This window comes from Hippichthys cyanospilos, chromosome 4 (genome assembly GCF_059441005.1).
Source record: "Hippichthys cyanospilos isolate Australia breed blue-spotted pipefish chromosome 4, RoL_Hcya_1.0, whole genome shotgun sequence".
NCBI classification, from domain to species: domain Eukaryota; kingdom Metazoa; phylum Chordata; class Actinopteri; order Syngnathiformes; family Syngnathidae; genus Hippichthys; species Hippichthys cyanospilos.
This window is the reverse complement of record NC_142372.1, coordinates 18,717,590-18,739,477: the sequence shown is the minus strand read 5'-3', so window position 1 is coordinate 18,739,477 and position 21,888 is coordinate 18,717,590. Positions and strand designations below refer to the sequence as shown.

Genomic DNA, 21,888 nt, shown 5'->3' with positions numbered 1-21,888 from the left:
CATCGATCGGGTCACGCAGACAGTGGGGAAGGGAGCAGAGTGGAGAAGATGCAGAAAGCAATTTAATTGTTCAAGTCATTTTGTCCTATTTATAAAATTGTTTATAATTATTAACAATTATGTTAATACTAATGAGGCAGATGACCAGTATCTGTACAGCAACGCTAAAGAGTACAGAGCCTTTATAATCACACAGTGATGGACCAAACAGTATATCCTGTGTCTATCTGTACCTCGATTCAAATCCTTACCAGCATCAGAGGGACTCCAGAATGGTGTCTTGTGCTTTTTCTTTTTCTGTTGCTGTTATGCTACTACAGAAGGATAACTGTGACGGCAAAGCAGACATGTGTCAACCATAGAAATGGTAGTGTAGCAACCAAAGAGGTACATGCATCTCTGTCCTGCTCAATGTCAACAATATGCTACATATGACCCCAAAATATTCACCTCAAAGGCATAAATAGTAATCCGTGTGTTCATTTATGTACTACATTTGTAGCACTAATAGTGAGCACAAGATTAAACCTGTATTGTGTGCAATTTTCAATCATCATTCAATTTTCAATTTCATGTTTTATAAACGGAAGGCTCATTGACGCAGTGAATAGCAAGTCCGCTTCACGGTCAAAGTTTAAATCCACCTGGCTCCAGCCTTCGTGTGTGGAGTTTGCATATTCTTCACGAACCCGTATGAGTTATTTCTGCATCTTTTGGCATTATCACATGTTTTGCATTTAATTTTGTTACAATTGATTCAATTAATAAACCTGACAAAAACTTATTAACAACACCAATAAAATATTCGCACTCCCAAATGTGGATCTGCGCATTTTTTGAAAGTACCACAGCTTTGAAGTGTCCAGCCGATATTCAGTGTCTCTTTGCTCTCGTGAAACAATTCAAGTTGACAACCCCGTATGGATGTGTATCTGGATGGATGGATGGATGGATGGATGGATGGATGGATGGATGGATGGATGGATGGATGGATGGATGGATGGATGGATGGATGGATGGATGGATGGATGGATGGAGAGAGTGAGCTAGGGAGAGTATTGTTGTGTTTGTTTGTGTGAGTGTGCATTTGTGCATGTGTGTATTGACAACCCACGTTTGTAAAAAACATTAAAGTGTAAGTAACTATGATGACATTTGCTGTATACTAAATTTTAAGATACAGTATATTATCAAGAGATTACTGCCACACAAAAGTAGGTTACAATTGGGTTTGTGGCTATTATCCAATAATGTTTTGGAATATTTTGCCACTACCCTTAGTAACAATAGTCAATATCCATTAGGCATCCACTCTTCAGCCAAAGAGAAAATATTGACATGGCATGCAGTATGAGCTTAGACCACACTCTTTCTAAACCCTGTTGTTTAGGTTTATATAAGCATTTGCATGTACATTACAATACAGTAATTATAAACATAAAAGTATGTGAGTCTTATTTTGTAGTGCTATTTGCTGAAAATGGAAATGTTCATATCTTGTTGATGCTGTTAAGAATTTCCCACAAGATATGGCGCTTCTTAGGGTCCCAATGAGATAGATCTTTAATCGCTAGTCTTTGAAGTCTAATCATTAGTAGGGATCCGCTCCTGGCCTGTCAGCACTGATGCTTCCCATACAGAGGATATCGTTCTAATGAAGTCCACTTCATGTGTAAATTATTCAAAAGTTCTGTTTTAGCATGGGAACACGCTGAAGCTCCTTTCCCATGCTTTCGCACCGATATCATTTACTTTTTAAATGTACTTGTTTGAACTGTAAGTTGTGAGTTTGTTATGCATTTTACCGACACATGTTTCAAGAATGTAACAGAGTATGCGCAATAGCCCATTTTGTGATGGGGAGAAAAAAAACACAATTAATATTAGCATTTAGCCTGCAAGTTCTGACTCCTGCAATGTGTGCTTCCCATTTCCTGCACAAACAAAGCGAAACCTATCACAAAAAAAAAAAAAAGCCCCAACTAACAACAGCCACTCTGATCATCTTTTTTTCTTTTTTAATAATCAGAACAATCTCACTGGGCCCCATTTTCATGCAGAGTGCAAGTCTAACGCAAACCATGATCTAACTGTGAATCTGAGTGGAGTTCTTTTCAATTTCGGTATTTTCCTACACATTGTACATGGTAGAATTGAGCATAAGGAGGAAGATAACTTTTTCACTTACTGTCAGATTGGATTGGATATCATTTAGATATTGCATCTTAAATATCCATGGGTTGTTTGTAATTAGAGAGAAAAAAAAATATGCAAAAACACAGAAATCAGGAAGGGGGCACATCATTTTTTACAATATTGTACATGGTACATGTAAATTTAAGTCATGACAGAAGACTCGAGTGAACAATTTGTGTTCATAGTAAAAAAACTTTTACTAATATACTCAATACGATGTTCATTTTATACACTTGAAACAATCAATTTTCCATCCATGATATATTAAAAGGCAAAACGCACACACACTGCCTCAAAATTTAAAAAGGCAGCATGAATTTATCCCATACAAGATGGATTATTGCAATTCTCTGTCTTTATATTCTTTATATTTGCTAGCACTTTACGTCTCTAAAGTCTCCACAGTAATCTCTATGCCAAATATGTCCTGACAAAAACTATAAAAGGAGAGCTCATTAGCTTTTCTGTATTGGTCCTCTGTAAAATCTGGAGTACAATTTAAAATACTTATTATTCTCACTTTCAAAGCAGTAATGGCATGACCATTACTGCTTTGAAAGTGACCATGTTAGTCATAATACCTTATGATCTCACATGAAAGCGGCTTTCCCGGAGTTCAAATAGAGTGCATTTATGAAGGTCTTTCTAGTCTTGCCTCTCCTTCACACTTTCAAAAATTTGTCACACATATGTACGTATGTACATGGTATACTCACACAGTTGATGGAAGCTTCCATCCATGTTTATTCATTCTTTCATTCATTAACTATTGTGTAGAAGGTGAAGGCAATATATTGAATTATTTCCGTAATTTTTTTACAATTAACATTTTACTACCCATAGGCAGCTGGGATAGGCACCAGCAAGCCAGCGACCCTTGTGAGGATAAGCAGCTATGAACGATGGATGGATGGATGGATGGATGGATGGATGGATGGATGGATGGATGGATGGATGGATGGATGGATGGATGAAAATTAGCTAAATAGGAAAATCAAGGTTAGTTGAACTGGCAGAATGCTGGATTATGGTTTAAAAGATTTGTTTACCATAGTTAATAATGAATGGATTGCAGCATTTCAGCAAATTATGCACAAGTTATAAACAGTTATATTTTTGCACAAGCTATGAATGTTATATTTACAATAAAATCAATATCCATTGTAGTTGTCGAAACATTTTGCACAGAATTTATTTTTTAATTACTCAGACCTTCTTGAGATAAATGTTTGTCGGGTTTACTATGATCAAAATCGATTGAGATTGTAATTGTCCAGAATGACTGAGGAAAAAAAATTGCAATTCTTTTTTTTTTTTGGGCCACTGAACCCAGCCCTATGTGTAAGCAAACATATCTTTTCTGTGATTGTTATTATAAAAAATGTGAATAATGTGATTTTATTATTATTACTCCAGGGGTTAATTGAAACTCAAACTTGACAAAGATTCTCTCCAAGTGCAATGTTTCAGTTGAGAAAAACAAGTTGCAGAAAACAACATTTGTCTACTTAATAGCTTATCATCAAAGGTTTACACGGCTCATGAATTAGAAAATGTACTCATGGAAAGAAGGAATTAGTGTGATGAAGCAACAGAGCTATTATGAGTGATAATCAAGACTCCTTCATTGCTTCATAAAAAAATGTTGCATTTTGTTGCGCTCTATATATATATATATATATATATATATATATATATATATATATATATATATATATATATATATATATATATATATAGCCATATCATACAATGACAGCCTACTTGACCAGCGGTTTCTTAGCATCCTTAATCAGCCATTGAATATGATTCTTTAATGAAGGAGTCGCGAGGACATGTGAAGCTAATCGGATTGCAATAACCACTCCAAGGGAAAGCTTTATTGCATTTGCATTGATGTTCATGTATTATTTGATGTGTCTCTTTTGAAGTTGTCCTTTCTAGCGAGTAGGCGGTTCATTATGACTTTACGTTGATGAGGCTTCTTTTGCATGTTGGTGCACATCAAATAAACATAAACATATGAATATCCATCTGTCCATTATTTTGACCACTTATTAATGAATAAACAGTTCTGCAAATATCTCAACAATGTGTGCTTTCTGTCATTTCAATTTATAATAGCTGATATAAATCCATAAGAATGATGAGGGTTAAATTACATTGATATTTTACCTCATTACAATTGAGTTATAGTCTTTTGAATCACATATGGGCGGCTCGGTGGCACAGTGAATAGCACTTCCACCTAACAGTTAGTAAACGGATGGATGGATGGATGGATGGATGGATGGATGGATGGATGGATGGATGGATGGATGGATGGATGGATGGATGGATGGATGGATGGATGGATGGATGGATGGATGGATGGATGGATTCACATATGTTTACAATACAGTACCTAATCAAATAACTAAGCGTAAGTCTTTCATTCTTGTCAATGGCTCAAAATAAACCATGAACCTGTCTTTAGTAGAAAAAGGTCCTGGTAATATTTACCACAAAAAATAAAATGGAACACGTTTGATTCAGTCCCCAGTAAACAGCTGATAAGACATAAAACACGAATAATATTCAGAGCCATGGTATGGAGTTTTGTTTTATTTTTATCGATCTTCTGAGCTTTAATGAGTTTCTACATATTGCCTGCAATGTGCTCACATACCTCTTGTTGGAATTGATGAACTATCGCACAATAAGAACTCACCCTTCTGTATTGAACAGAATAATGTTACAGTAGTTTACAGTGTTTGTATTTTTATGCAAATACACTGTTAACTAACGTCTGTAGAAGTTGGATTAGCCACACCGAGGGGCTGACCACATGATGCTGAGATGTATATATTACTCAGAAGCTTTAGTAGTTCAGGTTTTTGTTTTGATGTTTTTGTTTTTGTTGGGTTTTTTTGTCTGTTTTTTGGTAGGGTGTTCTTCGATCCATATATTACAGCTGTAAACGTGGCCACGAGCCCTTTTTTTGGAATCTTGATATGATCTTTTGTCACCATCTAGTGGACAGTCTTGAGTTTTAGGCTGCGTTTATTTCAGTCATGAAGATTAGGGCGGGTCGATTATCCAAATAACGATTCAGAAATATTTACAGTTAATAATTGTATCGATTTAATGGTCTTAGTCCGCTCTGGGAGACATATTTACTGTTAATATTTTTATAGATGTAATGGTCTTAGTCCGTTCTGAGAGACATGGGGGGAGGGGGAAGTCTAATTAGACACTATCATTATTACACACATCAGCAAGCAGAAGCCTTGATTACCAGAGTTTACTTAACATGTGGGCCCATTCGATGAATAACAACTCGCCATGTCAATACAGTATATATGTACACTTTGTTGTCCTAACAGCAAGTCATTAGATGCTGATATGTGTTAACCAGTCTTTTGTATGATTTTCCTATCATTTTTCAAATCACAAAAACATGCAGGGTTGGTAAATTGGATATGTTAAATTGTCTTGAATGGTTGTTTGTCTACCCTGCGAGTGGCCGGCAACAGATTCAGGTCGAACCCCGCCTATGTCCGTAGAGAGGTGAGACAGGCACACCTGTGACCCTCGTGATGATAACCGGCTTGGATCATGGCTGAACGGATGGATTTCATCCCAAAATATTGCTTTGATCATGACCAAATTCACCAGCCGAGTCTTTTTGACCATGTGCATAGTTAAGCACCATCCCGTGGTCGAATGAGGTATTACAACTATATGACATCTCGCGTTAACCTATTACCTAGAGGCAGTTTAAATGTGCTCTTCTGACAAAGACACTGCACCCTCAGACACTGCCCCCTGGAAAAGTTACAAATAAAAGTGCCACCATAGATCACTAACAAAATTCATCATCCGGTGGGAATAATATTACCAGCAAGTGGACATCCCTCCAAAACCTGATGAAAACATGAGAAGAAAAGTTTTCAGAAACACTGCCGAGAAGCTGACAGCAATAATGGAGCTGCAGGAATGTCCAACATCTATTGGCTGCTTAATACATGTGACAACAATCTCCTTTTGCCATATGTCTTGGCGATGAAGTAGGATTTTACAAAAAAAAAAAATCTAAAACGCATTTTGAAAACAATTGTTTTTATTGATTCAGGAGGAAATCAGGGTCCAGCAAATGCAATAATACACATTTTAATGGGAGCAAACAGTTTTTATGTAGGTTAAGTGGCGAGGGACCATCATCAGGAAATTAAGAACAGTGTACAGTTTAAATGGCATTAGCAAACCGACAGTAAACTAAAAACATTTGCATAATGTGACATGTGCAATATAGTTAATTGACCTTAAGGTGCTATGTTTATCATTTGTTAATGTTATTCATGTGAGGCTTTGTAGATTTCCTGAGAACTTTACACTTTACATTTTATTACTTCGTATATCAAATGTATTTACGTTCCATCTTACTACAGTACAAACCCCAAAACTTTTTGAACTTTTTACAAAGTATCCCCGCAGTTCGTTAAACTCCTGCAGCATCATTGACTTCTATTTTATTTGCCATAGCACACTTATGTTTCTTAATCTCATACTTATCGTAGAATCTTTTGTCACAGGCACTACAACTGAAAGGTTTCTCACCAGTGTGTCTTTTAGAGTGTCTGGTCATGGTGCCTCTTTGAGAGAATCTTTGACCACACACTGAGCAGGAAAAATCTTTTTCTCCAGTGTGTGTTCTCATGTGTTTAAGCAATCCGGAGCGGTCAGTGAAACTTAAGTCGCAGACTGAACAGGCATAAGGTTTCTCACCCGTGTGTGTTCTTGTGTGAGTTGTTAAATTTCCCTTTAAAGAGAATGTTTTCCCACAAACTGAGCAGCTAAAAGGTTTCTCACCCGTATGGGTTCTCTTGTGTTGAAGCAGTCCTGAATGGTCAATGAAACTTAAGTTACAGATCAAACATGCAAAAGGTTTCTCTCCGGTGTGTGTTCTTGTATGTGTTATTAAGCTTCCCTTGATTGTGAATCGTTTCCCACACAGTGAACAGGCAAAAGGTTTTTCCCCTGTGTGCGTCCTTGAGTGGCGAACTAATCCCGATCGAATACTGAAACTTAAATTGCACACTGAGCAAGCATAAGGTTTCTCTCCAGTATGTATTCTCATGTGTTTAACCAATGACGAACGCAGACTAAAAGTAAAGTTGCAGACTGAGCAGACATAAGGTTTCTCGCCAGTGTGAATTCTTGAATGTGTTGTCAACTGTCCCTTCTGAGTGAATCTTTTCCCGCAGACCGAGCAGGTGTAACGTTTCTCCCCAGTGTGTGTTCTCATGTGATTAACCAATGAAGAACGAACACTGAAACTCAAGTTGCAGACCGAGCAAGAATAAGGTTTCTCGCCAGTGTGCGTTCGCATGTGAACTTTCAAAGTATACTTTGCATCAAAGCTTTTCCCACACTGAGAACAGTCCCAGTGTTTTCCGTCTGTTTGACATGTCACAACGCCTTTAGCACCTTCATCACTTGCGTTAGGTGGGTGTGATGTCACGTTGTCACTGTCTGATAGTGGAGCTAATAAACTGTCTGCTTGCGATCCTCCACAGTGGTCTCTATCACTTTCATCATCGCTTTCAAGCTTCACAATGACGCAATTAAAAGGCAACTTGGAGATATCAGCCTCCTCCTCTTCCGTTTTAATGCAGTTGGGTTCGATCTCCTCTTCTTTAGAGTGTAAGGGCTCTTGCTCTTGCTCCTGCTCAGCATGATGGTCTACGTGGACATCTGCAAAATGCGTTTAAAGTTATGAAATTCAAGCAGTTTTTTTTTGCGGGACAGCTTTTAACTGCTTGAGAGATTTTAAAAAAAAAAAGACACACAAAAATAGTTTAATTCCATTTGACACGAAAAGCCGACGTGTTAAAATTGTAGTTTAGACGCGGAACCGCTCACTTCGTGACGTGCGTAACCGACTTGGCGTGCGCGTTCATAAAATGACGTGTTCGCAGCTCTGTTGTCTTTGTCTCTGGTGGAAGGCGCTAACATGTCAATAAAATAAGATTTGGCCACCGTCCTCTTAAAATGACGTTCTCGGTGCTCTGTTCTGTTATCTTTGTCTCTGATGGAAGGCTCTAACAAAATGAGATTTGCTCCACATAAAAATTACTACACGACCTGCAAGGCCCGCATGTTCATCTTTCCGATTGAATAATCCGTTTTCAAAAATAATATGTCATTTTAAAAAAATCTCAACAATTCAAGGTAGACGTGAACAAACCTCTTCCTTGTAACACAACTCGCGGCTCCTGAAAAACTGCGTCCAGTAGTTGACGTTGCCGCTTGCTGTCTTTTGTTCGACAAAATTCCTTATCGTAGTCGTCCTTCACACTTTTTGCACACATTTTCACACGATACTTGTCACGATACCCACTAACACGACGCATTCACGCTTGAGCTGTGCGGTGATATGTTGCTAACAAACTTGTTTGTTTTCAGCTAGCGAAGCAGCTATCGTTGTCTTAAAAATACACCGTGACGAATTTATATCGACATTAATCTGAAATAGTTTTAATCCAGTACAGTACATAAAGGGCGTTTAATGTCTTAATATACTGCGATTGAATTAGAGAATAATTGTTGTGAAGTTGGTTTAGTGACACAAAACGTATACGGAAGTAGAACTGTAGCGGATATTGAACGGCGACTCCACTTGGACAAACTACGCGTCACGATCAAAAAGCGACATCCACAAAATGGGGGCAATGTAGTGATTGCAATACTGCATAAAATTCTGTGAGGGAGCATTCTTGTCACGCGCCTGGTTTGACGTACACGCTGTAATTTTATTTTAAATGTACATTCTTTAATTTTATCAGATTCATTCATTTCTACGGTGGCCTATTGTAAACTATTGGCTGGTATGGATAACGTAGGTGTGATAACTGCTTTTGTGTCAGGTGAAATAGAATATTGTGCTTTTGAAACAAGGCCATGTTTTCTTTTTAAAATGTTTACTCTGCATAGTTTCTGTAGAGCCCAATCCAAAAACAAATCAAATGAACATGGATATTTCATGCAAATGTCTTGTGAACAGAATAAGGATTTTATTGTGAAGTATTACTATGCATATGACAATAAAACTCTTGAATATGGATAGACCATGCTAATTCGGTACATGTTTATGCATATTTGAAAATAGTAAAGGTCGCAATCATTTACATAACAATTGCTATCAGCTCTTCGTATGGAGGCACTTACTTGCTAATGCATGTATAGATTGCATTTGCGCAATTAACCTGTCAACGTTGTCATCTAAAGACTGGCTCATAAATAAATATTAAACTAACCACTAGGTGGTGCTCGAACTGCATGAACAGAAACAACTTGGCCTTTTGAACATTCAATATTATAGTCTTTAATTTGGAAATATGTTTCATTTGTTTGTTACATTACTCAGTCACTTATACAATATGCTTAGACTCTTCCTTGCTACTCCACTCGCCAGCACACTTGTGCCTTTTAACATAATCCTTGGCATTGAATTTTTTGTTACACATACTGCAGCTGAACGGTCTCTCACCAGTATGTATTCTTGTGTGCGTTGTTAATTTCTGCTTTTGAGAAAAGGCTTGACCACAGACTAAACAGCAAAATGGTTTTTCACCAGTGTGTGTTCTTGTGTGTTGAATCAATCCTGTACTATATCTAAAACTTACGTTACACACTGAGCAGGTAAAAGGTTTTTCTCCAGTGTGTGTTCTTGTATGTGATGTTAAATTTCCCTTTAGAGAGAATCTCTTACCACAGACTGAGCAGGCAAAAGGTTTTTCCCCAGTATGTGTTCTCGAGTGTGTTTTTAAAGTTGAGCCCTTCCCAAAACTCAAGTTGCAGACTGAGCAAGTATAAGTTTTATCTCCAGTGTGTGTTCTTGTGTGATTAATTAAACTTCCTCTGTGTGTGTATCTCTTACCACAAACTGAGCAGACAAACGGTTTCTCCCCATTGTGTAATCTCATGTGATCAACTAATAATGATTTAGAAGTTAAACTTAAATTGCAAACAGAGCAGGAAAAAGCTTCATCCCCTGAGTGTACTCTAATGCGCTGCTTCAAATTGTACCTGGCAGACAAGGATTTCCCATTTTGAAGGCACATTACCCGTTTGTTGTCAGCCTGATACGTCAAATCATCTTTCGAAACTTCATTGTCAGTGTCATGGGTGAGCGACATTGTGTCGTCACTATCTGATGGTGATGCAATGTTGTCTGCTTGAGATCCTCGATCATCATCTGTTGGGATGTACTCATTTGAGCTGCAGCATGAAGGATCAGGCCCTCCGTTCTTCTCACGGGGCCTTTTGTCTTCATCTGCTTCACTATTTACAGGGATTAAAGTGAATGGCAAATTGGGGCTATTATCCTCATCTTCATCCTTAACTTGAGAGTGCTCCGGCTCCTTTTCCTCTTTAATGTGAGCGAGTTCCGGCTCCTGGTGCTCAGAATGAAATTCTTCACTGTTACAGATGTCTGCAGGACACAAGACAAACACAGATAGTCTACCTTTCTTCCGTTGTCACATGTGCTTTATAAAGACATGTCTTTGAAGAAGAAATTGAACATCCATTCTCCCTGACTCTGTCGCTAGTTGATTATTACAGGAATCTCTTTTCTTACTTTTGTCACATCTTTTTGAACTTCACCATTACATTCAATGGAAGGTTTTTTTGAGCTACATTTCACAAATCAAGTATTTAGAGCAGCTTTACGTCAAATTGATATTAAATCTGAGAGATATAACATGTGGAATTACCACATTTTCAGGACTCGAGCCGCACGCCTTATCATGATTCAGGTTACAGTTAATTCTTACGCTGTCCTACACTTGAGATGATTTGTAGCAAGACAGCAATGTACGTCTAGGACTGCTCGCCAACAGATGGATGTCAAACATCTGGAAACTTTTGTGTGCGGTACGGCATGATGTGTCATTTTGCTTTTGGGCTCAACAATAAGAAGCAGCAGCAAAATAAAAATATGGCAAAACAAAAATGTGCTTGTCATGACCCACAACCAAATCTTTGGAGTCTAAAATACATAGCAACAAGTAAGTACCAATTGTTGCATTTAGTTGCGTGTTTTATAGAATTTGACCGATTCTGCAGTTGTGACCACGTCAAACAAACCTGCTCGGAGTAATTCATCACGAGGCTTCTTCAAAACTGCGTCCAGTAGTTGACGTTGTCGCTCGTTCTCTTGTTTTGTACGAGAAAGTTCCTCCTCGTACTCTGCTATTGCTCCTTCAAACACTACAATTACTTCATCGAGTGCCGCACTCAGTCGCTGATTGAGCAACGCCCTCAACATTTCTACTTTCCACATTTTGGAACAATACCACCGTACTTTTCACCAGCGCTTGAGCTATACTTGGGAATGTCGATCACTTCCGCGACGCTAATTTAGCAACAGGCTCAGCTAAGCGAAGAGGTAGGCCTACTACCTTTAGAACCTTCAACATGCGGCACCCAAACGAGTTTAAAATGATGATTTTGCTAACTTCTAAGTATAGTAGAGAGGTGACATACTGTTTTGAGACTTCGGTGCATCAGATAGTAATCGAAAAAGATTTAGTTAGCAATATACTTGGTGGAGCAACGTAGCATGGTTATGACCTCCTGCTAATTTCGTAGTCTGGTTGGCTGCAATGCGTCACTTCCGGCTTCTCCTGCGTCACTTCCACCGATGTAGTCTAAAAAGAAAAAAAAATCGCTGGTAGCTGGCTCTCTGCAACGATTGTCCCCTCGTAATTGTTGCGACTCCAATCAATTGGCAGCCGCGGCTGTTTTTCATTCTACGTAATAGTACATGTTATAAACGGGTTCTTTTGTTCGTATGGGATTAATAAACGAATTATTTTTGTTACTGCCTAATAAACACTGTAGTAAATGTATTCAGTACACTGGCTGAGGTACAGTAGGCCTATATGTGTTTTCCAACACTTCAACATTGCAGGATTTACAGGTCATTCAAATGTGCCTGCTTGTATTGTTGGGAGGATAATTATTTCATATCCAAGTTTAATTCTCTTCTAATACTCATATTTGATTTACCTTTCATCCCAGGTAATCAAGAATTGAAGTGAAAATGTGTGTTGGTAGTTATGCCAACAGTTATGTAAACAGAAGATAAGTGTGGTTAATAATTAACTAAGGCTTGATTTCACTGGTTAGATTCAGTGTAGCATAAGGTGAAGATACACTCGTTTGAGCTGTGTGGCACGGTTTAATTCACCTAAAACAAACAAAGAAAAAAAAGTTATCTAAAAAGAAAAGAGGAAGGCATCGTTTCCAGTACATTGTGTATACATCCAGTATATTGTGTTTGCAATTTCTTCTGAATTTCTAGTGGCAGCTTTTGTGTAAATGACTTGTCAGACATGTTGCACAAAACAACCAGTTGCTCTAGTTGTCATGCAAATGCACCAGGTAAATTCTTTTAAAAAAATGCAGGGTAATACTTATCGATAAAACTGAATGGTCTATTTACTCAAATGTTCAAAGTGAATTTGTATGCAGTGACTGTAAAGTGACTGTTGTATGCAGTATGGTATTTCAAAGTATCAAATCTAACTGCAGAGCAAAAATGCAAAACGAAAAATTACAGACCATCCATCCATCCATCCATCCATCCATCCATCCATCCATCCATGCCAGCCAATTGAAGGGCACACGCAGACAACTAAGAATTCATTGATTAGGCCTTTATTGTTAAGTGTTTTGCATTTTAATATCAGTAAAACTGTTTTTCACTGAGAATGGTTGGAATAGTCTCCATCATCCACGAGCGTCATGAGAACGAGCAGTCAAGATGATGGATGAATGGTAGTTTTGTGGCTGGCATTGAACAATGTCATGAACAGGGTGAGGCAGCTATACGGTAAGAGTTACAGTCTCTGCAAATAAGGCATTTTACTTTAGAAATATCAGAACCACAAAATTCATGTTTGATAAAAAAATGAAATCACCAATGTGCCAGATGTAATTTATCTGCACATATTTAACTTTGGACGAATACCATGATGTAGGCCCTATAAAATGCAAAACGGTGTGAGGAGGTCATACTGGATAACAACAGTTGCACCGGCGAGTGAACTCTGTGTGGTTCCAAACACATTTTTGTCATTTTGGCATTTTCCACAGTAAAACACTGTAATGAGAAAATGTAATGATGGGAGGTGAAGACTTCATTGGTCACTGCTAATCTCACCAACACACTTGTGACTTTCAACCTGATACTTCCAAGAGAATCTTTGGCCACAACTTGAGCAGGAAAAAGGTTTCTCCCCAGTGTGTGTTCTTGTGTGTATATTTAAGTTCCTCTTTTCAGAAAATCTTTTCCCACAATCTTTACAGACAAACGTTTTTCACCAGTGTGGGTTCTTTTAAGATTTGTTAAGTGTCTCTTCACAGAGAAACTTTGACAACAAAATGAGCAGGAAAAGGGTTTCACACCAGTGTGAGTTCTTGAGTGACTTTTTAAATTATCCTTGCGAGAAAATCTTTGGCCACAAGCTAAGCAGAGAAAAGGTTTCTCCCCAGTGTGGGTTCTTGTGTGTTTTTTTAAAGCTTCCCTTCTCAGAAAAAGTTCGACCACAAACTGAGCATAAAAAAAGGCTTCTCTCCAGTGTGGGTTCTTGTGTGACTCTTTAAGCTTGTCTGTTGAGAGAATCTTTGACCACAATGTGGGCAGGGAAAAGGTTTCTCACCAGTGTGGGTTCTTGTGTGTTTTTTTAGGTTCCCTTTCACAGAGAATTGTTGACCACAAACTGAAGAAGAAAACAGTTTCTCACCAATGTGGTTTCTTGTGTGAATGTTTAAAATGTTCTTCAAAGATAATCTTTTGCCACAAACTGAGCAGGGAAAGGGTTTCTCACCAGTGTGTGTCCTTGTGTGTTCTGTCAACTTTCCCTTAAGAAAGAATCTTTTGCCACAAACAGAACAGGAAAAAGGCTTCTCACCAGATTGCGTGCCTCTTTAAGCTCGCCTGGTGAGAAAATGTTTGAGAGCAAACGGAGCACACAAAAGGTTTTTCTCCAGAGTGCTTTCTCATGTGTTGTTTCAAACGGCTTTTTATAGGTAAAGGTTTTCCCACATGGAGAACATTTCCAGTGTTTGTTTTTGGTGTGACATGTCATATGACTTTCAGAATGATCAACATCATGACCATCATCACCACCAATGTGAGGAGCGTGTGACAAAATGTCATCAGTATCTGATAGTGGACCTGAAAAGCTATCCATTTGTGCCCCTCCACAGAGGTCTCCATCATCTTCCATTGTCATGTGTTGACGACAGCTATTGCTGTTGTTTATAGGCTTCGCCTTTTTGCTCGTCTCACTTTGCCCATCTTCACTTTTCAAAATGACAGCAGTTGATGGCAAGTTGCAGATATCCTCCTCTTCCTGCTCCTTTTCTTTGATGTAGAGTTCTTCACCCTCATCTTTATTGAAAGGGTTCTCTAAGTCCTCTTCTTTTTTGACGTAAGGAGATTGTTGTTCCCCTTTCTCTTTGAAGTAGAAGTGATTTTCACCTTCTTCTTCCTCTGTAATGCAAGGGGGCTGTTGCTCCTGCCACTCATCTTCACTAATGTCTGCAAGATAGAAGACAAACACACTATAGCAAGGATGGCAAACTCATTCAATTTGCTTTCTTTTTTTTTTTAAAGGGCTCTTATGCCCCAACCAATGAGGTCACACTAACCAGCAGGAGTTAAAAAAAAAAGGCATAACACCTATACCACCTATATCTAGCAATAATGACAAGGTAAGCCAACACTAATTTTGACTGCACAATTGCAATTAATAGTGTATAAATAGTTCTGGTCAACGTGTATCAATATGAAGCATACAAAAACTCATTTTAAACAATACATTAAACAAAGTAATGATGATGTTGGCAAGATGGTAAAATTAGCCCCACTGAAACCATCTATTTTTGAAACGTCTGTCCCTGATCTCGCCGACTGAACTTCAATTTGAATGTACACATTGAAATTGTAGAATGCAATGTTTCTGCCTAAAACATAAACAATGCATCACCGTGCTGTGAATCTAAGTAATAAAGGGATTAAAATAAAATGTTAAAAAAGTAAAAATGCCCACCTGTTTTAACCACCGCCAGGTTTTCATTTCATTTAATTGAGAGGTATTAATAATCTTCAAAGCGTGTGGCAGCATGCAAATGCGGCCCGTTAACGACTGAATATAATTCTTAAGCAGGTACGAGAAACCTAACCTGTTCTGTTATTTATGTACACTAATGGGCTGCATTTTGCAAACGGTGTCCAGTTGTGGAAGCTGTCGGACGTTGTCATTTTGTGCTCCAGAAAGTTCCTCCTGTAATTCTGCTGTCCTTCCTGCGTACATTTTTGCACCACAACTAGAACACTTTATGCTCTCACTTGATCTCTGCGAGCGATCTGTCGTTAGCAAGCTAAGATATACTTGGCGAAACCAAACACACTTCGTGAGGATTTTAAGCGGACACAAAGCAGCAGAAAAGTATTTAGTCCAATGAGTACACGAAGTCCCGAGTCAAGGTTTTTGCGCTTTGGGTACAAGTTCAGTTATTAACGTAGCGTTGCTGCCTAGTTCCTGAACACATTATTGTCGACGCGTTCATTTAATTTGTATTTTGTTTTTTGTTTTTGGCCGGTCACCAAAAAGGAAATGGCGCATTACTGTCTCTTATCGGTTGGGAGGATGAAGCAGAATTTGTCATTTAAAAAATGAGTGTTTGGGCCTGAACCTCAAATCTGTAATAATAAAATGTTTCTTCATACCAAAGTCTGTGCATTTGAACGAGCCGTGGCTGTTTGCATTCCAATAAGTGTGTTAACAAATGCAAATTACAGATCCACAAATATGTAAAAAGACTCCATATCCATGGGATCATGGTTGTATCAAAATTATTTACAAATGCAATATGGTGTTTTGCTGTATTTTGCTGCAGGTGTCGGAATAATCTGACAGAGGCTGGGATATGTTTCAGGACTTTTATTCGTTTCAGTTTTTATTCGAGCTAACACACAATACTATAAGTTGTTTAAAAAAAAGCCATAACAAACAAAAGTGGCGTACAAATGGTGACAAGCGAAAATCTCAAAACGGTCCAGCAAATACACACATCCATGAGTTGACCATCATGCCTAATTCTTTCATACGCAGCTAAAATTGATGCATATTTAGAGACATTGTGGAGAGTTCATATTGCCCATTACTGGTATTACGTGAATGCAGCACGCAAACAACAGTGTCGCAGAGAGACCATACTATGGAAGCATGCGCCAGGTGACGAAAGCATGAGCAAATACAACTACAATAGCAACGTAGAATGCTGTGAAAACGGTGGGAGTTTCATCCAAGGACGTTTGACTAGTCCAAAAAGGCTCGTATGCCATGAAAAAGAGACATACTGTAGGTCCCAAAAATGCCTAATAACTTTATTAAGAAAAACAAAAAAAGGTGAAGTGTTGGTTCATAAACTAACACAAATCTCTAGTGTGGATTGCCAGCAGTGGGTACAAATAATATTGATTGCCTCCTATGAGCAGTTACCAAGTATATTATGCAAATTCGGACTGGATCTGGTGACTTGTGTGAAGCTCCATAGTAACTCATTAAGAATACCGCCAAACTGGCTGCAGTCTTCAGATAATCTTTTTCGCGTGGCTGAATTGGGCAAATGCTCTGCAACTGGAAAAACGTTAGATATGAATGAGGCAAACATCCATCCATCTATTTTCTAGAGCTGCTCATCCTCACAAGAGTCACAAGCTTGCTGGTGCCTATCCCAGCTGACTTTGGGCAGTAGGTGGGGGACACCCCGAACTGGTTGCCAGTCAATTGCAGAGCACACAGAAGCGAACAACCATTCACGCACCCAGTCACTCTTAAGGACAATTTAGTATATAAAATACACCTTCCATGCATGTTTTTGGCATGTGCGAGGAAGCATGAGTGCCCGGAGAGAACATGCAAACTCCACACCGGAAGGCCGGAACAAGGAGGATTTGAACTCTGGTCCCTCAACTGTGAATCAGACATGCTAACTACCTAGCGGTCCAATGAGGCATGCAAACAAACAAACAAACAAAAAATTACCACCACATTAAAACACTCACAAAAATGCAAAGAAAGCATACTTACAAAGTAAATGTCTAAAATAACCTCCAAAATACACCATGATTTAAATAACAGCAAGCAAAAAACACACTGAAACAAAAACGTAAAAAAAAAAAGATGCAATCAAAAAGACATGGCTGCAAATTCAAAACAAAAAGAAAAAAAAAACATCCGAGATGAACACAGCTGCACCTACAAAATATTCTGCAAGTTGACAAAGTAAATGAAGTGATGCAATAGCAGGCAAAATCTTTAACAATCAGGCCACAGGGGTTATAAAAACGAGGGGGAAAAAAGAGAATTCTGTGCAATTTGTTTAGAAAAAAAATGGGGCTACTTTAAATAAAATACAAATGCTATAGGACTCACTTTTTTTTTTAACTTACACCTTAAAAGTTTCAATCTAATCAAAACATTCCCAAAAGAGAAATGACCGCATCATCTGTAAATTTGTCTGGGGTTTCGATCAAGCGTTCCAGTGGGAGTGTGTGTATGTGTGAGTGTATGTAAGCCGCAGGAGAATTGCAGAAACTGAAAGCAAGTCCATCGCAATAGTTTTGAGTTTTGCCGCTGCATTTACAACTTTGCTTTTCACCCAGCACACTTGTGTTTTTTAACCTGTTTCCTCTGAGTAAAGCTTTTAGCACACACACCACATTGGTATGGTTTCTCACCAGTATGTGTTCTCATGTGTTTAATCAAACGGGAACGTTCACTGAAACATATGTTGCAGACTGAGCACACAAAAGGTTTCTCTCCAGTGTGACTTCTTATGTGTATGTTAAGATGTCCCTTGCGCGAAAATGGTTTACCACAAACTGAGCATTGAAAAGGTTTCTCTCCAGTGTGCATTCTTGTATGCATTCTTAAATGTTCTTTCATACAGAATCTTTTACTGCACAATAAACAAGCATAAGGTTTCTCTCCAGTGTGTGTTCGTGTGTGTGCTGTTAAATGTGATATCTTAGTGAATAATTTGCCACAGAATGAGCAGGGAATAAGTTTCTCTCCTGTATGTATTCTCATGTGTACTTTCATACCCCACTTTGAGCGATATATTTTCCCACAATGTGAGCATTCCCATTGCATGGCATCACCTTTATCATGCTCTAGATCAGTGTGTGGCATTATGTTAGCACTATCGGATAGCCTGTCTGCTTGTGACCCACCAACGTGGTTATCGCTTTTGTCTTCATTACCTTTACACTTCACAAGGACTGTTGTTGGAAAGTTGCTGATAGCTTCCTCCTTTTCCTCTTTTACGTGGAGGGCAAGTGGATCTTGTTCTTTCTTAATATATGGTAGTACTGCTTCCTCTACCATGTCTTTGAGTTGTAGCTGGAGATCCCCTTCTTCTTGTGTGTGAAGAGGCTTCTGTTCCTCCTGTGCCACTTTGGAGCCCCACTGCCACTGCTCAGGATAAAAATCTTGTTTCCTTACATCTGCCGGGACACATGAAGACAAACAGCATGAAAGCATTTAATGGACACATCCCATGTTAAATTGCCATCAGAGGTCCATGGATAATTTGTTTTTGTTGTGCCTGTTCATGCCAAGGGAAAGTGTGGGAACTCGTACCCTAGTTGGTGATGTAATTGCATGTAGTTTAGCTTTACTTTAGTTTTGAGTATCACTGTCACCATATACATTTCACATTGCTTTTTCACAATGGTCACATGAAATTCTAAAAGCAGATGGAGAGTGGTAAACGTGATGTTTAACCAATGAGGGCAGGAGTTGTAATCCACTGTTAACCTCATTGGTAGATGGTCGTGCCGGGAGTCAATCAAGTGTCTTGTAGGAGTGCCCGTGAGTTGATTGACGGATTGCCTGGCCAGTTAATTGAGGCCAGTACAGTAGTTGGGAGTATTCTCCGACTGAATGACACACGTGTACCAACCACAGCAGACAGAAAACGTGAGGAAGAAAGAGTGTGTTGGAAAGCTGTGACTTAAGAGTGCTTTTGTCATAAATTGGAATCTCAAGTGTAAACTCCGCTTGTTATCATGCTTGGTCAGCTAGAAGCTCCACTTTAGTTCACTGTCTGATGGCTACGGGAAGAGATAACAGTATAAGGTTTAATAAATAAAAATGTATGCAAATTTGTGTACTGCAGTCATTTTTGTGTCAAATATGTATAAATACTTATCACATTTAAAAAAAAATCCCTTTTCATAGGGAATTTTCAATTTCCATTAACTGTGAAAAATGAGGGAACACTGTAGTTGAATAGTGCCAATGGAGCAGTATAATTAAATGATGAATCTGCACACAGAAAGATTAATAGTAAGCATTGCTGCAAATTGTAGCAGCCTTTGTTTAATGTAGGCTTATTCCTATGTAGCTTAAGGTTATACAGTGAATCCTCGTTAATCATGGCCATTACCTTCTAAAAATAACCAGTGATAGGGAAAATTTATCTCCATTGTGTGTTCTTGCTTAAATTTCCTGTGTGTGTGTATATCTCTAACCACAAACTGAGCAGACAAAGGTTTCATCCCACTGTGTCGTCTCACATGTTCAACCAGTTAGTTAAGTTAAACTTAAAAGTTGCAAACAGCAGTAAAGGGGTTTTTCCCATGTGTAGTGGCATTTCAAATTGTGCCTGACACACAAAGATTTCACAATGACCCACCACGGCCCATCACCCGCTTGTTGTCAGCGTGATATGTCAAATCACCTTTAGAGGGTTCATCATCAGGATTGAACGACATTTTGTTGTCACTCTCTGACAGTGCCGCAAAGTTGTCTTCTTGTGATCTTCGACAGTGGTCTCCATCATCTTCTGTTGGGATGTGTTCTTTTGAGCTGCAGCATGGAAGCTCAGGCCCTCCGTTCTTCTCGCTGGGCCTCGTGTTGTCATCCTCTTCACTATTTACAGGAATGAAAGTCAATGGCAATTTAGTGCTACTATCCTCATCTTTCTCTTTCACTTGGGGGTGCTCTGGCTCCTCTTCCTCTTTGTGAGCAAGTTCCTGCTGCTCAGAATGAACTTCTTTACTGTTACAGATGTCTGTAGGACACAAGACAAACACAGGTAGTATTTCTTCCATTGTCACATGTGCTTTATTCTTTAAATATGTTTTTGGAGAAGGAATTGAGCATGCGCTTTCCCTGACTCTGATACCAGTTGATCGTTACAGAATCTCTTTGTTACTTACTTTTGTTGTCTCTTCTTGAACTTTACAGTTTAATTCTCCTGTGATTTTAGCTTGTGTGACCTGGAAATGGCCAAGTAGAAATCACTAAATAGAGTCATCCAGTAAGTTAATTGGGCTGCATTTCACAAATCAAGTATTTATAGATGCTTTAGGTCAGGATAATATTTGAGATATATAACATGGGGAATACTCACGACACTGAGTATTCTCCAATTCTCATAAATAACAACTTCAATTTCAATTCACAACTTTGGAATTAAAACCCAAATAATTTGAAACAATTACGTTTTTATGGGTACAAATACATTTAAAATTGTTCAAACGAAGCTTAAAACTAAGTTTAAATGTGTAATTAGTTTCAATGTATTAAAAGCAAGTGGTGGAGGCATTTTAAAGCTTCTCAAAAACACTTCCAATGAACAGAGATCACTGTGTTTTCATACAATGGTACAACCATTAATTTGTACATGCAGTCATCAACTACTGTAATAAGGCTTGTTTCTGATTGACTGATTGTCATGAGGCAGCTATGTGATAAGACAGCTGGACGGAATGCACCTGCAAGGATAAAGATGTGCCAGTAGGACTTCCTGTGTTGTTTTTGTATATTCTGCGTACATTCACGTAAAGAGCAACATTGACACATCACTGTGGGAAGGGAGAACTCATGGTTCGTGCAGGTTTAGTTTTTCCTTAAATTGAGGCTTTTCGGATTAGGGTTGCAAGTAAACTGGAGCCCACACCAAACCCACGTTAACAATAAGAAGAATATGGCAAAACAAAACAAAAAAATGCTGGTCACGACCCACAACCAATTATTTTTAACCAATAACACACACCAACAAGTACAAATTGTTGCATTTAGTTGTTTTATAGAATTTGACTCCTTCTCCAGTTTGTCCACGTCCACTCTTGTACTGGACGCTAAGTTGACGCCCTAACTGTTTAAACAAGAAACAAATGTGTGAGAAAGATGTGACGAGAAGGAACAAACCTGGTCGGAGTAATTCCTCGCGGGACTTCTTCAAAACTGCGTCCAGTAGTTGTCGTTGGCGCTCGTTTTCTTGTTTTGTTCGAGAAAGTTCCTCCTCGTACTCTCCTATTGTCCCTTCAAACATTACAATTACTTCATCGAGTGCCGCACTTAGTCGCCGAGTGAGCAACGCCCTCAACATTTCTATTTTACACATTTTAAAAGGACACCACGATACTTTCCACTTGCGCTTGAGGTCTGCTTAGGGATGTTGATCACGCCCGCGTCGCTTTGTTAGCAACTAACAAGCTAAACTAAGCTAAGCGAAGAGGTACCTCCAGAAACTTCAGCATGCGCCAATAAAACGAGTTAGTTGCCGTATTTAAGTATAGTAGAGTAGTCTTGAGACTTCGATGCATGCGGTTGTAAT

General features: G+C 38.7%; 2 protein-coding genes and 1 pseudogene across 3 annotated transcripts; all 3 read right to left on the bottom strand.

Moving 5' to 3' along the window:
* Positions 1-6,280: 6,280 nt before the first annotated feature.
* LOC148424911 (uncharacterized) lies at positions 6,281-8,830 on the bottom strand. Its single transcript, XM_088413032.1, has 2 exons — positions 8,426-8,830; positions 6,281-7,932 (listed from the first exon to the last, which is right to left on the bottom strand). Exons 1-2 carry the CDS (start codon positions 8,589-8,591, stop codon positions 6,677-6,679), a joined length of 1,422 nt encoding a protein of 473 aa, XP_088269158.1. The 5' UTR covers positions 8,592-8,830; the 3' UTR covers positions 6,281-6,676.
* A 466-nt stretch (positions 8,831-9,296) lies between these two features.
* LOC148424910 (uncharacterized) lies at positions 9,297-11,849 on the bottom strand. The gene is made up of 2 exons (XM_088413034.1): positions 11,329-11,849; positions 9,297-10,672 (listed from the first exon to the last, which is right to left on the bottom strand). Exons 1-2 carry the CDS (start codon positions 11,522-11,524, stop codon positions 9,609-9,611), a joined length of 1,260 nt encoding a protein of 419 aa, XP_088269160.1. The 5' UTR covers positions 11,525-11,849; the 3' UTR covers positions 9,297-9,608.
* A 2,164-nt stretch (positions 11,850-14,013) lies between these two features.
* LOC148424909 (uncharacterized) lies at positions 14,014-21,682 on the bottom strand (annotated as a pseudogene). Its single transcript, XR_015865356.1, has 4 exons — positions 21,480-21,682; positions 20,005-20,337; positions 18,524-18,766; positions 14,014-14,791 (listed from the first exon to the last, which is right to left on the bottom strand). The product of XR_015865356.1 is annotated as an uncharacterized LOC148424909 (transcript).
* Between the last annotated feature and the right edge of the window lie 206 nt (positions 21,683-21,888).